At 41.3% G+C, this 13,380-nt stretch overlaps 2 protein-coding genes across 2 annotated transcripts in view; one reads left to right on the top strand and one right to left on the bottom strand.

Annotated features, from left to right (window-relative positions):
- LOC140951159 (protein unc-80 homolog) overlaps positions 1-13,380 on the bottom strand; it is a 64,394-nt gene that overhangs the window by 14,995 nt on the left and 36,019 nt on the right. Inside the window, exons 27-33 of the mRNA XM_073400380.1 lie at positions 13,268-13,346; positions 12,515-12,565; positions 11,911-12,000; positions 11,202-11,309; positions 9,624-9,743; positions 8,570-8,727; positions 7,639-7,784 (exon numbers count right to left, since the gene is read on the bottom strand). Of these exons, the coding sequence (XP_073256481.1) occupies positions 7,639-7,784; positions 8,570-8,727; positions 9,624-9,743; positions 11,202-11,309; positions 11,911-12,000; positions 12,515-12,565; positions 13,268-13,346 (752 nt within the window). The remainder of the gene's footprint in view (positions 1-7,638; positions 7,785-8,569; positions 8,728-9,623; positions 9,744-11,201; positions 11,310-11,910; positions 12,001-12,514; positions 12,566-13,267; positions 13,347-13,380) is intronic.
- On the top strand, positions 1,293-3,196 carry LOC140951158 (steroid 17-alpha-hydroxylase/17,20 lyase-like). The gene has a single exon (XM_073400379.1). The coding sequence runs from the start codon at positions 1,351-1,353 to the stop codon at positions 2,839-2,841; it is 1,491 nt and encodes a 496-aa protein (XP_073256480.1). The 5' UTR covers positions 1,293-1,350; the 3' UTR covers positions 2,842-3,196.

Raw genomic sequence — 13,380 nt, 5'->3', positions numbered from 1 at the left:
GTGTTAGACTCAAACGTTATAACCGCGTTGTAGAGAAAAAATAAACGGTACCACAGGAAAGCACTCACTCTGGCTAAGTAACTTGCATTTGTATGGTAACACTTTAGGAAAGGAATGCTTGTAGTAAATTTCATTTAAATAGAACACTGCCTTAGTATTCCATCCACGTTAGAATCAAGTAAAAATTACTTTGTACAGCTCAATATAAAACACCACAGAATTGTACTTCTCAGGAGATTTTCTGTTTGAAAGATCTCGCCGAAGTATTTCACTCACAGACTTAAAAATTAAAACCACCTTGCATAGCATAATAATCAGTGCCACAGGAAAGTACTGCTCAGTGACTTTCATTTGAGTAAACACACTTCACTTGATGATAAACTGGGTCAAAAAATCTTTACAACGGGTGCATTCGTAAAGTTTAGTTTAGTCTATGACGAACTTCCGTACAATGGTTTGAAAGGCAAGATGTTCCATTTAAATGAGAGCTATATACTTAGCATTATTTTCCTATGGTAGTGATGAAGCTGTACAAAGTGGTTCTAACTTTTGTTTGACTCTGTAAATGAAATCCTTAAGTGCGACTATTAAAATGGATGCTACTGAGTACTGTATTGAAGTGTGTGTCAAAACCGAGAGCGCAAAGTGTAACCGCATTGTTTGGATACTTTACATGCTTTAATTGCATGTCACTCGACTTCTTGTAAACCTCTTTGGGTCATTACCATTGACTTTAAAAGTGGCCAAGTTCTTACTTCGAAAAAAAAAAAAAAGAAATCAAATTACGTTCTGTAAAACGCTACAAAAGGCAACAGCAGCACATGAAAACTGCTCTGCGTAGCTAAATGACGAACTTTAGGATTTGATCTACTGATCTTAGAAACTCTAAGAAGTAAATCACCTCATTTAACGGAAGGGATAACGAGCCAAGCACGCGTGTGTTAAGTAGACAATAGTTTTGAGCTGCTCTCAGACTTGTAGAAGCCTGGCGCTCGCTATCAAGACATACTTACCACAAAAATGACAACTTTGTAAGTGCAAACCGGATACTTTCTGGTCATGGAGTCACTGAATGCTTGGATGAATATAGAATCAAAGAATGCGGCGGGGGTTTAAGTTGAAGAGACAATACCGGCCATAGAGAAAGCGGATAGAATGAATTAACAGCGAGATTTGCATAAGCACTGATAGAAAGCTGCCGGATTTCCGCGATAATTAAAGGTGGAAATTTCATCTTTAAAAGCCCCTCCTTCACTCAAGCAGAGGGTTTAATTAAAAGCTTAAGGGAAAGCTATCCTTGCTTAGAAGCCTTAACGAGTCTACTCGTCGTTTCGTCCAACAGTCAGCACGATGCTTATCGAAGGTTTGATCATCGTGAGCTTTGTTGTGTTTCTCTATTGCTTAATAGAGAGTTTTGTAAACAGAATAATGCATTATCCACCCGGACCAATCGCTCTGCCCATTGTTGGAAACCTGTACAACCTGGGAACGGTACCGCTCGTGAACCTGACGAAGCTTAGCCAGAAATACGGCAGCATCTTTCAGATCTTCTTAGGAAGCCAGCGAGCCGTTGTTGTGAGCGACATCAACACTGCCAGGGCTGCTCTCTTGAGAAATGTCAACGATTTCGCCGGTAGGCCAAGTGTGCATTCAGGAGATATATTCTCGCACAATGGCCATGCCATCTCGTTTGGCAATTACTCGCCGGCGTGGAGAATGCAGAGAAAGATTGCACACGGTGCTCTAAAGCTCTACAGCGCAGGAATGGACAAACTTGAGAAAGTGATTTTGAGAGAGATTCAAGAAGTCTTTCAGCAGTTTGACCAAAGTGGAGAAGAGCCACACGACCCGCACTGCAGCATAAGTTTGGGAGTGCTCAATGTCATCTGTGCATTAACTCTTGGTTCTCGGTACAGCGCCACGGATCCCGAGTTTCGCACAGTCGTGGAATTGAACGACACGTTTGCAGAAACGCTGGGACTGGGGAATCTGGTCGACATATTTCCGTCTCTGAAGCACGTGCCGTTCGACTCGGAAAACATCCGGCGTTTAAAAAGAGCAGTGAAAGAGAGAGACAAAATCCTGGTTCGGAAATACAAGGAGCAGCTTGAGACGTACGAGCCCGGCAAAATCAGAGGATTCACTGACGCGCTGATTAAAGTGATGAAGGACGCCGAGAACGACGATCATCAGCTGAAGTCCCTGATATCAGAAGACCACGTGCTCATGAGTATGGCTGACATGTTTGCTGCAGGCTCGGAGACCCTTACTTCAACACTACTATGGATGATCCTTCTCTTTAACAATCATCCAGAAGTCCAGGCCAAGGTGCATCAAGAGCTTGACGAGGTAATTGGACGCACGCGCCTACCAAGTCTAAAAGACCGCAAGAGTCTGCCCTATTTAGAAGCAACCCTTGCAGAGGTCCTTCGTCTGAGACCGGTCGCCCCCTTGGGGGTACCCCACAAGGCACTTGTGGACACCACGTTGAATGGGTACAATATCCCTAAGGACACAACTCTGATAGTCAATTTATGGGCCATACATCATGACCCGAAGCACTGGGAGAAACCCTCTGAGTTTGATCCAGAGAGGTTCCTCGACAGGAACGGCAACGTGGTGAGTCCAGCAACGATGAGCTACCTTCCGTTCTCCGCTGGAAGGCGCGTCTGTCTGGGTGAGCTGCTGGCCAAAGTCGAAGTATTTCTTTTTGCTGCTCAGATACTGCATCAGTTTAAGATTGAAAACCCGCCTGGTTGCCCCCTCCCCTCCCTAGAGGGGGACGTGGGCATGGGACTCAAACCCAAACCTTTTCAAGTGTGTATCAAGAGACGATACTGAACGGAATTGAAACTGACTTGCTATAAGACATTAAAAGAATCAATGGCCTTAGAACATAACCGAGGCACCTAATTCAACAGACCATTGCCTTATCCTCGGTAAAAATCTGGCAGTACCGTGTTTACTCGAAAAAGCGCCGTAGAACTTATTATAAAAAATGTCCGACTTGTCATTACGGGCGGCGTAATTTAAAACTCCTTATTTGCGAATAACAAAGTACAGGTGTACTACTTAGTTTAAGAGACGAAAAAATCTAAAAATTCCAGTGGAAGAATTTACTGATTTGCAAAAGATGGCTTTAACTTAAACTCAACTAGAAAGTGCCGTTAAATAAAATTCAAGTTGAATAACGAAAGCGATCGTAAATTTATTGTCTTATATGACGGGGTTCTGGAATGAAGTTTTTTTTAAAAGAGATGACACAAGTTTCAATGCTATCATCTTTTAACTTAATAACTTGATAATGATGCCTGCAATAATTGGTGAGGGCAAGTTAACTAAATGGCCGCAATGCGCGCGCTAATTGTTAAAATTGCTCATTGTTATACCTGAGTTACGATAAACAGCGCCCAAAGGTGATGTTACACGGGACGATTCGCAACGACGATTTTTAGTGCAACACAGGGTTCAAATGTTTGAAGTAATATATCAAACATGAGATGCAGTGTTTCATCACCAGATGAAACACCGAGAAGAGAGTTGAAAATACGACGCGCAGCGGAGTATTTTTGACGAACTTCGAGGTGTTTCATCTGGTGATGAAACACTGTGTCGAATGTTTGATATTTCTTCTCCAACAAAATCATTTTTGAAGGAGAAATTAAGGATGCAAATACTAAGCAGTGTTTCATCCGATTTCCAAACACTCATTAAACATTAATTTCCTTTGTATTTTCTTAATGAATTATTAATGAGTTTGAGAACACTATTGCAGCCATTTGCAACAATGTAACAACAATGTTGTAACGCTGTGTTGCGCTAAAAATCGCCCTTGCGAATCGTCCCGCTTTAAGTCAACCGTCGTCACCTTAAGTCAACAGCATAAGACCGCGGAAATCACCGAATACTCACTACTCGTGCATTATAGTGAGAAGCACTCGCCTTTGTTTATAAACATCGCTCACAATGTTATTTTCTGTCACACCATGTATTAACAACACCAGATATTGGGGCCTATGGCATGAAGACTAGCCGCTGGGTCATGATTGGTCAATAAATTAAACTATGCGAATTTTCTCTCGCAGAGTTCAAGGAGAAAGCGAGAGCTAGTCAGCCCGGACAACGCGCAGTGAAGTTACGCCAGTCTCTTAGAGAAATATTCTTACAAGAATTTACTCTAAACTTCTAATTTTCGGTTCAATTCATTGATAAGTTTCCTGCCTGCATACTTGTAAAACTCAGCAAAGTTCTGGCCGTGTTAACTATTCCCTTAGAAAAAGAAAGACGCCCATAAATAATTTTATGTGCGCGTCTAACACAAGCAATGACATAATGCTATATCTGACGAATGAGCCAAGCCCTCCCTAAATAACCTATTTGCTTTGGCATAACGTCTGTTGCTGTTGTGCAGTGGAGTCAAAATATTAAAAATTAATTAAGTCCAAGTCAACGCACCACAAACCTACTTGATCAAAATATTCTACAGGGGAAAGCGAAACGGGTAGTACTGCACAGTGCTATCAAAAAAGATAAGCTCTCAACGAATTTTCTCTGCAAAAATACGCTACGTACAAATCTTCAGTATGTCGAAATTACATAATATTTGTAACAAGATCAAGATCAAGTATATACTGATTGGATAAGCAGAAATTTGTTCTTTAATCCATCTGAAAATGCAGCCAGTGTCTGTGTGGTAATTATTAGAACTTACTGGAAATATGGAGATAAAACGAGCTACTTTGAATCTTTTGGCACGTATTACTGATATAAACTGCTTTAGGTTAATAAAGTGGTTATTTTTGCCCAAGTTAAAGACTTCAAAGTGATAAGTGATGTCTTAATAGACCTCTTTAGTTTGTATGTTTTGTTTTCGCAACTAAAGTCACGAGAAGTTTATTCTAAGGAACTATGTCTTATTGCTCTTTTACGTTCATATGCACGTGAATTCTTAAGAAACAACACCAGCCACACTTCGCTGAGACCATCATTGGAAAAACAAAATATAAAAGCTTAATACTTGCGCCTAAGGGTCTATTACAACTTCAGTTGCGAAACAAGAGTCATTTGCTCGAATGGGGGCCGCAATGCGTGCTTGCGTGCTGTACTATAAAAATACAAGTAGACAAACAGATTAGGCAATAAGATTACGTACATCAGCAACGTGGCAGGCAATAATTATATCGCGACGCATTATGATGTACTAAAAGACTAAAACTCAATAAGCGAAGATTAAAGGCAGGACTATTAAAATCAGTAAAACCAAACTAGGCTTAGATTCTATCCCTTGAAGAAGAAGTTGAAGCAGCTCAGTACAGCTAAGGTGGAGGTGTTTATTCGTAAACTGCGGCGAGTCGCTGTCGTTAACCAAAGTTAAACAGTTATTATTTTTTTTAAAAAATAACAGGCTGTAAAAAAGTATCAAGTGTGTAAAACGGTTTACATACTCGGCAACTAAACACGTAAAACAAAACCGTATTTTACATTGATAACTCGTGACAGTAATTCAACTGATAAACTTGAGCTGTGCGCTTATTCTTAAGCCCTCTCTTCATCAATGCTCCGTTTAAAGGGGAATTAAAGCAAGTTAAAGCTACAGAGAAAGGAGAGAAGTCAAAACAAGGATGTGATGTCACTGGGGATCGAACTCGGACCCCGCGCACCGAAGGCCACCAACTGTGCCATCCTTCTGCTAAAAAAAGTAAAAATCCATTCCATTTAGGCACGCACTATTGAAAGGAACCGAGTTTTCCAAGGAAGGACTGCCATAAGATGTAATCGCCTTTAACCACAGAAGATAGGTGGAAGCTTAGAAAGTAGACACCCGATCTAGGGGTTAGACGCTAAAGGGGATACCACCCCAATATAGACAGGCCAACTAAAGTGAATTAAAGTTGCACGCGAGATGGCGGAGATTCAAGAAATTCGCCTCTTCTCTAAATCCAAAAACAAGAGATGAAACGATATGTCAGACCACCATCAGGATGAAAGTTTTATTTACTAAGAACTCTCCAGCAATGTCACCACTGCAAAACAAATTCTTAAGTGATGTTCCTTTTTCACGTCAAATGAAAGTGTTTATTTGCATTTTTTTCGCGTAACAATACTTAACGAACTGACAGTCTAGAGTTTAAGTTCTCCAAATAAGCGCCGCATTCTTTTTTTTTAAGGGAAGGGCGCTTATTTGAATACAATACTACGCGTTATTTCTGCCGTTTACCTCTGTTTTTCTCCAAAGAAGGCACTAGTTCGAAAGTATACAGTATCTGCTCTTGCCCAAAACCGTCAATAATTTCAAAACGCTCCTGATCGTAAAGCAAAAACTTTGTTTGAGCCCCACAGAAAATTTTGATTGAAAAAATTTGCGAGGTCACGATGTTAACAAAAACAAACAATATGAGCGTGTTACTGAAAAACGAGCTGGAGATCTGTGAATGAAATCTATTGAATGCTCATTAAGCCAAAAGAAAACAAACTTCAATAATTTCCACCAAATACAAACTACGGTGCAAATGCTACATGAGGTCGTACCTACAAAAATAACAATAATCTGGACTACAGTCTCACTAAATGCATATTGTCCCTATTACTGGGCAAAGTCAAAGTATATCAGAGTCGCTGAACTAGTCAAGAATCGTAGTGTATGTTAGGACGAAAGGCATCCATGTGGCCCTCGTCTGTTTGTCTATACAGGAAGTGTTAACGTTGTGAAAAAAAAACCTCTTTAAGCCGCGTTTTTTTCAAAAGGTAAAGACGGCTTAGCATCAACTGAAATCACTAAAAAAAACTGGCCAAGTTTTTTTAGAACCCTCCTGCAGGTGCACGGAAGTATAGCGGGCATGGACTTTAAGAAGCTTCTCAGCGAAACTATGACAACGACAACACAGACATAAAATCATTTTGCATTCTTTCAAACTGTTTCGCGAAAATTACAACTCGCTAAATTCGTCAAATTTGGGAAATTTTCAGTTCAAACGAAGTAAAGAAGGGAAAAAATCTTCGCGGCATATTTGCAACCTCCGTAAAACGTGGCGTAAAGAAAAGGGAAAACTCTTCGCCGCATATTTGTAACTTCCGTAAAACGTGGCATGAGGAAATTTCATGTCGTGGTTAAGCAGAGGACGGGAAAGAAATGTACCACAAAATGTGACGAAAGTGGCAAGACGACGAAGGCAACCATAACGTCCAAAAAGCAAGAGCTTTAAGGCGATATTTCTCGCAACGACTCACAACGACGAGTTTTAGCGCAACAAAGCCTTGTGGTGAATGTTGTGGGGTATGTTAAGCGGAAATGTTGCTGGGACATGTTGCGACGAGATGTTGTAGGGACATGTAGTAGGGCCATGTTGTCATGGCAAGTTAGAAGGACATGCTGTGGGGACGTGTTGTCTGAACATAATATAGGGACACACTAGGGGATGTTTTGTAGTGACGTCTCTTTGCCTCAACATGTCTCTCGTGCCGCTTTTATCACGTGCAACATGTTGGGGAGCAAAATTTTGTTCTCGTGACAGGAATTTTTAATTTAATTAAGACGGTGATTGTCACATAAGGGACATTGTCCCAGCAAAAAACCCTTTCCTCCACCCTTAGTTTGTCCTGGCTTTAGCGGAAAGCTGTAAGGAGCAAAATCCTACTTACCCAACTCCACTTCGTCTGCATTACTGGGTGCGTCGACACTGCTAAAGCTTCCTCGTCCAAACATGAGGGACGTGGTGGAAGCTAGATCCGGGAAAATTCCAGATTTATCAGAAATAGATTTGTAGCTCTGAAAGTGAATAAACGACCTGGAAAGAGGAAAAGAAGAAAAAGAAGAAGAAAAAATAATCATTTCGTTCGTAAGTCGTGTAGTACACGCCCCAGATATATCGAAGTTACCAAGCAGAACTTTCTTTAGCCTGTTCCAGGCTCCACTCCAAGATAGTAGCGCAGTCGTGGAGTAAAAAGTGATGCAAAAACGCGGGGGGGGGGGGGGGGGGGGTGTGCTGGGGAGAGAGAGGACGCTGTTTTTTCCCACCACCGCGACTTCTCCAGATCGCGCGCGTTTGTTTTATTTCCGCGTCGTCCCAATCATTTGAGAGCCTGGCACAGCCTATTCTTCCCGGTGGTATAGTTTATCATGTTGCTATTTCTAAGTCCTGAATCAGTGTGGACAAATATGGTTTGACCAATGAAATGAAAACTACTGAGTACTTCTTACGGGCGGTGTTGTTTTTTTGTATCATACACGCGTGGTGGTTTTTTTTTTTGAGCCTGTCGACAAAATCCTTAAGTGTAACCATTCAATGAAAGCTACTCAACAGTACTTTTCTGTGGTGCTGTTTATTGCGTTGTGCAAGGTCGTTCTAACTTTTGAGTCAGTGGATAAATGTAAAATGCTAACAATCAACTTCCTGTTGTACTGATTCTTTTTCAATAAATTGTGGTTCTGACTTTGCTGGTAAGTTAAGGTCAATCGAAGGCACTTCGAATGCATTCCTCACATTTTCTACTATTTGCTTAAGGCGCTAGGGCTGCTTTTAGATTCAAGACAGCTCCAAGAAAACACTGAACCTAAGACAAGTTGCCTTACCTTGTCAGTACCTCTGAGCTCTTAACAAGGACGTTAATCGATGTGACAAGGGAGGTCAAAGCCGAAAACTCTGTCTTTAGTTTGTCGTCGTTATCCCCAAAGCTGTTCTCCGTTTTCAGGTAAGCAAGGTAATGAGGCAGAATGGCCGACAGGACAATCTGTAAAATGAACACACCGTAAATTGCCGCTTATAAACCTTGGGTTTATACGTCTTCGTATTGAAGGGGTTTTTAGGAAGGCCTTATAAACAGGGGCATCCAACAACCGTCTCCTCCTAAGTACATTGAAAACACTTTTCAGACTATCCTGAGTACTTTCAGATCTCTAGAAAATGCATTCGAAAAGTGTGACCATTAACTGTCTTAACTTAAAACCTACTGAGCAGTAGTTTCCTGTGGTATAGATGAAACAATACTTTCAGAATTGAAGACAAACAAAGTGAAAATTAAAAAAAAAAAAAAAATGATAATAATGCTAAAAAAAATTAAGACTTGGCCCCTGTTCGCCACTTGCACATCTCCCATAATGCCACCCCCTCCAAAAAAAAAAAAAAAAAATTAATAAAATAAACAAATAATTACTCTTAGGACGGCTGTAATACACAGGAAAAATGAGAAACAAAGGTTATCCAAAATTTTAGGAGGCAAATAAGGTACATTATGGGAGATGTGCAAGTGGAGAATAGGCCATCTGCACGATAACGTCTGTCTACCACTAGGACCAGAATTTATTTCATTTCTTCTTTCATTTTTAAAACCCTGAAGGATTCTGGTTGAAGTAGTATGTAATTTATCGCATCGTGCAAATGGACTATTGGCAACCAATAGATCGTTTTCAAATGACGTCACCGCGGCCATATTGTTATGAAAACAGTGAAACGGCGGCCATGTTAATGTACCAACAGGGATCCTGTGGGGATTGAACTCTTTTCTGATGAAAAAACTGTCTTATGTTCCAAGAAACTTGCACAGCTGTTGACCACGTGAGTTCAAACGATCTACTGGAAAAAATGACGATGAAAAAGAAAAGAAAGAAAAAGAAAAGTGAAACATACCACCATCTGTACGGCTCTTTTAGACTCAGGAGCAAAATTCACCACGGTCACACACAAACGGACTGCTGTGTCAACTTGACTAACCCCGGGGGGGTCAGTGGAACTTTCGTAACAAGAGTCCTAGATTAAAGAAATCATAGCAAAAGAAGTTACAAACAGGACGCAAACAATTAATTACCATCAGACCGTATTTGATCCTTTAAAGAACGTGTTGGCAAAACACTCACAAGGAAGACTAGAACTGTCATTTTTGCTAAAGCAGATCACGGGCAAAAATGCAAACGTACATGCAATCTCTTCAACCACCAATCTCAAATTATGAGCTACCCACAGCTCGGCTCAAAGTTTTGGAATTTGGAAGCGATAGCCTTTAAGGGGAGGCCGGGGAAAACCCGAGTATCCAGAGGAAAACTTCTCAGAGAAACAGCGAGAATCAATAACCAACTCCACCCGCAGATAACGTCACCCGGGGGACTTGAACTCTCGCCAAAACTGTGGAATCTAAGTGATCGACATCCTCGCTATTCCAATTGAATACCCTAATCCAATTGAATACCCTATTCCAATTGAATTAAAGATTTTTCGAACTGAAAATTTTTTTCGTCGACAAGACCAACAAAGAGCTTCGCACACGATGGAAGTAGACAAAGTTGATTCTTTGTGGGGGCAGTGTGGCTGAGCGGTTAGAGCGCTGGACTTGTGATTTGGAGGCCCGGAGTTCAAGTCCCACTCTGACCGCTAGTTGGATTTGTTCACGGTAGTCCCAAGTTCAAATCCTTGGCCATGCTTGTAAATAGCCAGCTGGTTTGCCTCCGGCCAGTTGGGATTCTTGACCGTGTTAAACTTGATTTGAATCATTTCCTTTGGCCCCAATAGCATCAGTACTATAAATACTGCCCAGGGTAAACAAAGGACCTTATTATTATTACTAGTAATAACCAAAGATCACGGAGTGCGGGCGACAACGACCGAAGGTCAAAACGCTTTTACTCCAGCGCTGTGCTGTGACAGATGGTCAACACATGCGTGATCTGATTACGAGTGATAGAAGTGCACGTGATCAAAGTACGTTCGGCGATTCCATTCATTCTTAGTGGAAGTCCAAACGAACTCTGGCTACATACATGCGACGCATGCGTAATAATAACCTGGAGATTAGGATTGCGGGCTCCTCCTGTCGCCCGCAATTAACCGGTGCACAATTTTTCCACTTGGTTCTCTCTGAAGGTTTTTCTTGCATTTTGACTACGGCTTCCCAGCACTCGACTCTAACTGCGTGTTTTCCCGACCTTATAGCAAGTTGCGCCTTCACTTTTCTGAATGTTCAAACGAGCGTTCAGTCCAGTCTTTTTTAACGCTTGACACTTCTTGAGTGAGCCAACTTTAGCGCTTCGTATTGATTTGTCAGTGATTTGCAATGGGCAACCAAAAAACGCCAATCTTGCACGGCTACATGTGTCAACATGTTGTAAATATCCACAATGCTGTACAAGAGATTGAACCCTACAGGTTTCGAAAAACAATAACAGCAACAACAACGAAAGCAAACGTTCTTAAAGTGTCAAACAGCTTTCTTACCATGGGTTTCAGCGGTTTCTCAGCTCGTACCAGATCTAACACTTCTAAACTGTCAGGGGAAGGTCTGTCCAATGAAGCCAGTAAGGAGAACAGGCACTTAGAAGGGATCTGATGAATAAGACAAAAAAAAAAAATATAAACGTATAAGTTATTAACAAACAGGTGTCAAACCTCCGGAGAACCAAAGGACTAAGGCCTGCGCCAGACGTCGAACTTTTCACGAGACGAACCCAACTCTAATTTGGGTCGACCTGTATTGTGACGCGTCGAACCAATCAACTGAATCAGATCAGTAAATACAAAGTTTCACTTTATCAGTTTAGTTCATCGCACGTGAAGAACGACGTATGTCCTGGAGACGATGCTCAGACGTTCTATCTGTCTGACGGATAGAACGTGTTGGTCAATCGAAACTCATTCAGATAAACTTAACTGAGCCGGAGGTCGAACTTATCTTGAACTTAACTCACAAAGTTTGGGTCGTCTCTAGCCTGTGTACAAACTACCCTCCCCCCCTCTACTGAGGGGTCTGTACACAGGCTAGGTCGTCTCATGAAAAGTTCTACGTTTGGCCGAGGCCCAAGGAAATCTATTAAGATAAAAAATGAGCTAGTTAGTAAATCTCAACAACAGTCCAATACTGCACTGCACTCTCCATAACTGTCATATTCCACCCAAGTATATGATAATAATTAAGATTGCTTTTTACCTTGCCACTAAGATCCTCTAGTTCGGCTTCCTCTTCATCTCCATCTGCCCTTGTCTCAACGAGAAGAATCGGTGCCACACTAGCAAACAACTACAAAAATACAGAAAAACAAACATCAGGCTTTCTTTGAGCAACACAAGACCAACCTCCTCGCGCGACACCCAGTATCGTATCTTCAACACTGCAAGCGCATTTTAAGTCAACGAGGACTACACACTTTCGAAGTACGGTGACGTAAAGGCGATAACGGTGTTGAAGATGCTGGGTGTTGCACGGAGACGTGTGTCTTGTGTTGACAGTTCATGCCTATTAAGTCGCATTGCAGTTTGATTTAGTGACTCCCTCCTTCAGCAATTACATCCTTCTTTCATGGTTATCAACTGTGGAAGTGTCTTTTGGATAAGGGCTTCGCGTGGACAGATAGACGCTTAAACTGTGTACATCAGTTTTGCAAAGTATTTCCACAACTCTACTCAACAACCGTTGCTATTTTAGCGCCTTATATGATACTTAGAACGCTTATAAGACAACAAGTTCCTAATGACCTGAGTAGAGTAAAGAAATATGTGATGACAAAATCATTGAAGTTGTAGGTAACTTTTACCTGCAGAAGACAAGGCTTTTGATGAAGAATGTAGAACTGCTTCATGGCAAACTGTGAATGAGAGGAAAAAGGAAGTAAGAAGTTACGGGGGTTGCGATTTTGCTGTCATCTGCTGTCATGAAACTAAGCAAAAACAAAAACGTATTCAACCAAAAAACCTGCAGCACCACAAATAACAACAAAAAGAGCACAAACGGTGATACCTAAGGGGCATTACTATCAACTAGTTATGACTTAAAACAAATAAGCGTAAGGGCAAAAAATTTGGGAAAAAAAACAGAACATTTTCAGAAGTAATTTGCGTTTACCTTCTTGTTGGTTGAAAAGAGAAAATCCTTAACTAACGAGAACCGAGACCATGTTTTATGAGCCCGCGAGACTGAGCGCCCCTTGACCCAAAGCCTTGTTTTCACTAAAACCGCTGGACGCCAACCTTGTTGAGGTCATTGTTATCTAAGGTCTTCCTTGAAAAGATGGCAAGGATTTTTTTAACTAAACACGCGGTGTCGAAAACGCGGAAAAACGAGCAGGAGCAAGTCGCGTTTAGCTGGTCTGGTTTCTTACTGGCGTGGTTTTTCTTATCCAATCACGTAGCGTAAAACTGTTAATCTTGACCGGGATTGCAGTGGGTTAACAAAATGGGAAGATGTTTTATAACCATTTAAAGAAAGCTAAGTCGATCGAGGTCCTTTCAATTTCATTACATTTTGCTTTGAACAGAAAATGCGTCTGTCCGTCCGTCCGTCAGCTTACCTCAATTGCCGTAGTAACCATTTCGTTTGTCTCGTGATGTGAGTAGACTTGGAGCAGGGAGGGAAAGATGTACTGATACCTGCAAAAATATTCTGTTAATTTTTCCTCCTTAA

The sequence above is a fragment of the Porites lutea genome, chromosome 10 (assembly GCF_958299795.1).
Source record: "Porites lutea chromosome 10, jaPorLute2.1, whole genome shotgun sequence".
NCBI lineage: Eukaryota > Metazoa > Cnidaria > Anthozoa > Scleractinia > Poritidae > Porites > Porites lutea.
This window is presented reverse-complemented; position numbering and strand designations above follow the sequence as displayed.

Coding starts and splice junctions, on each gene's coding strand:
- LOC140951158 (XM_073400379.1), top strand. CDS start 1,351: ATGCTTATCGAAGGTTTGATCATCGTGAGCTTTGTTGTGTTTCTCTAT.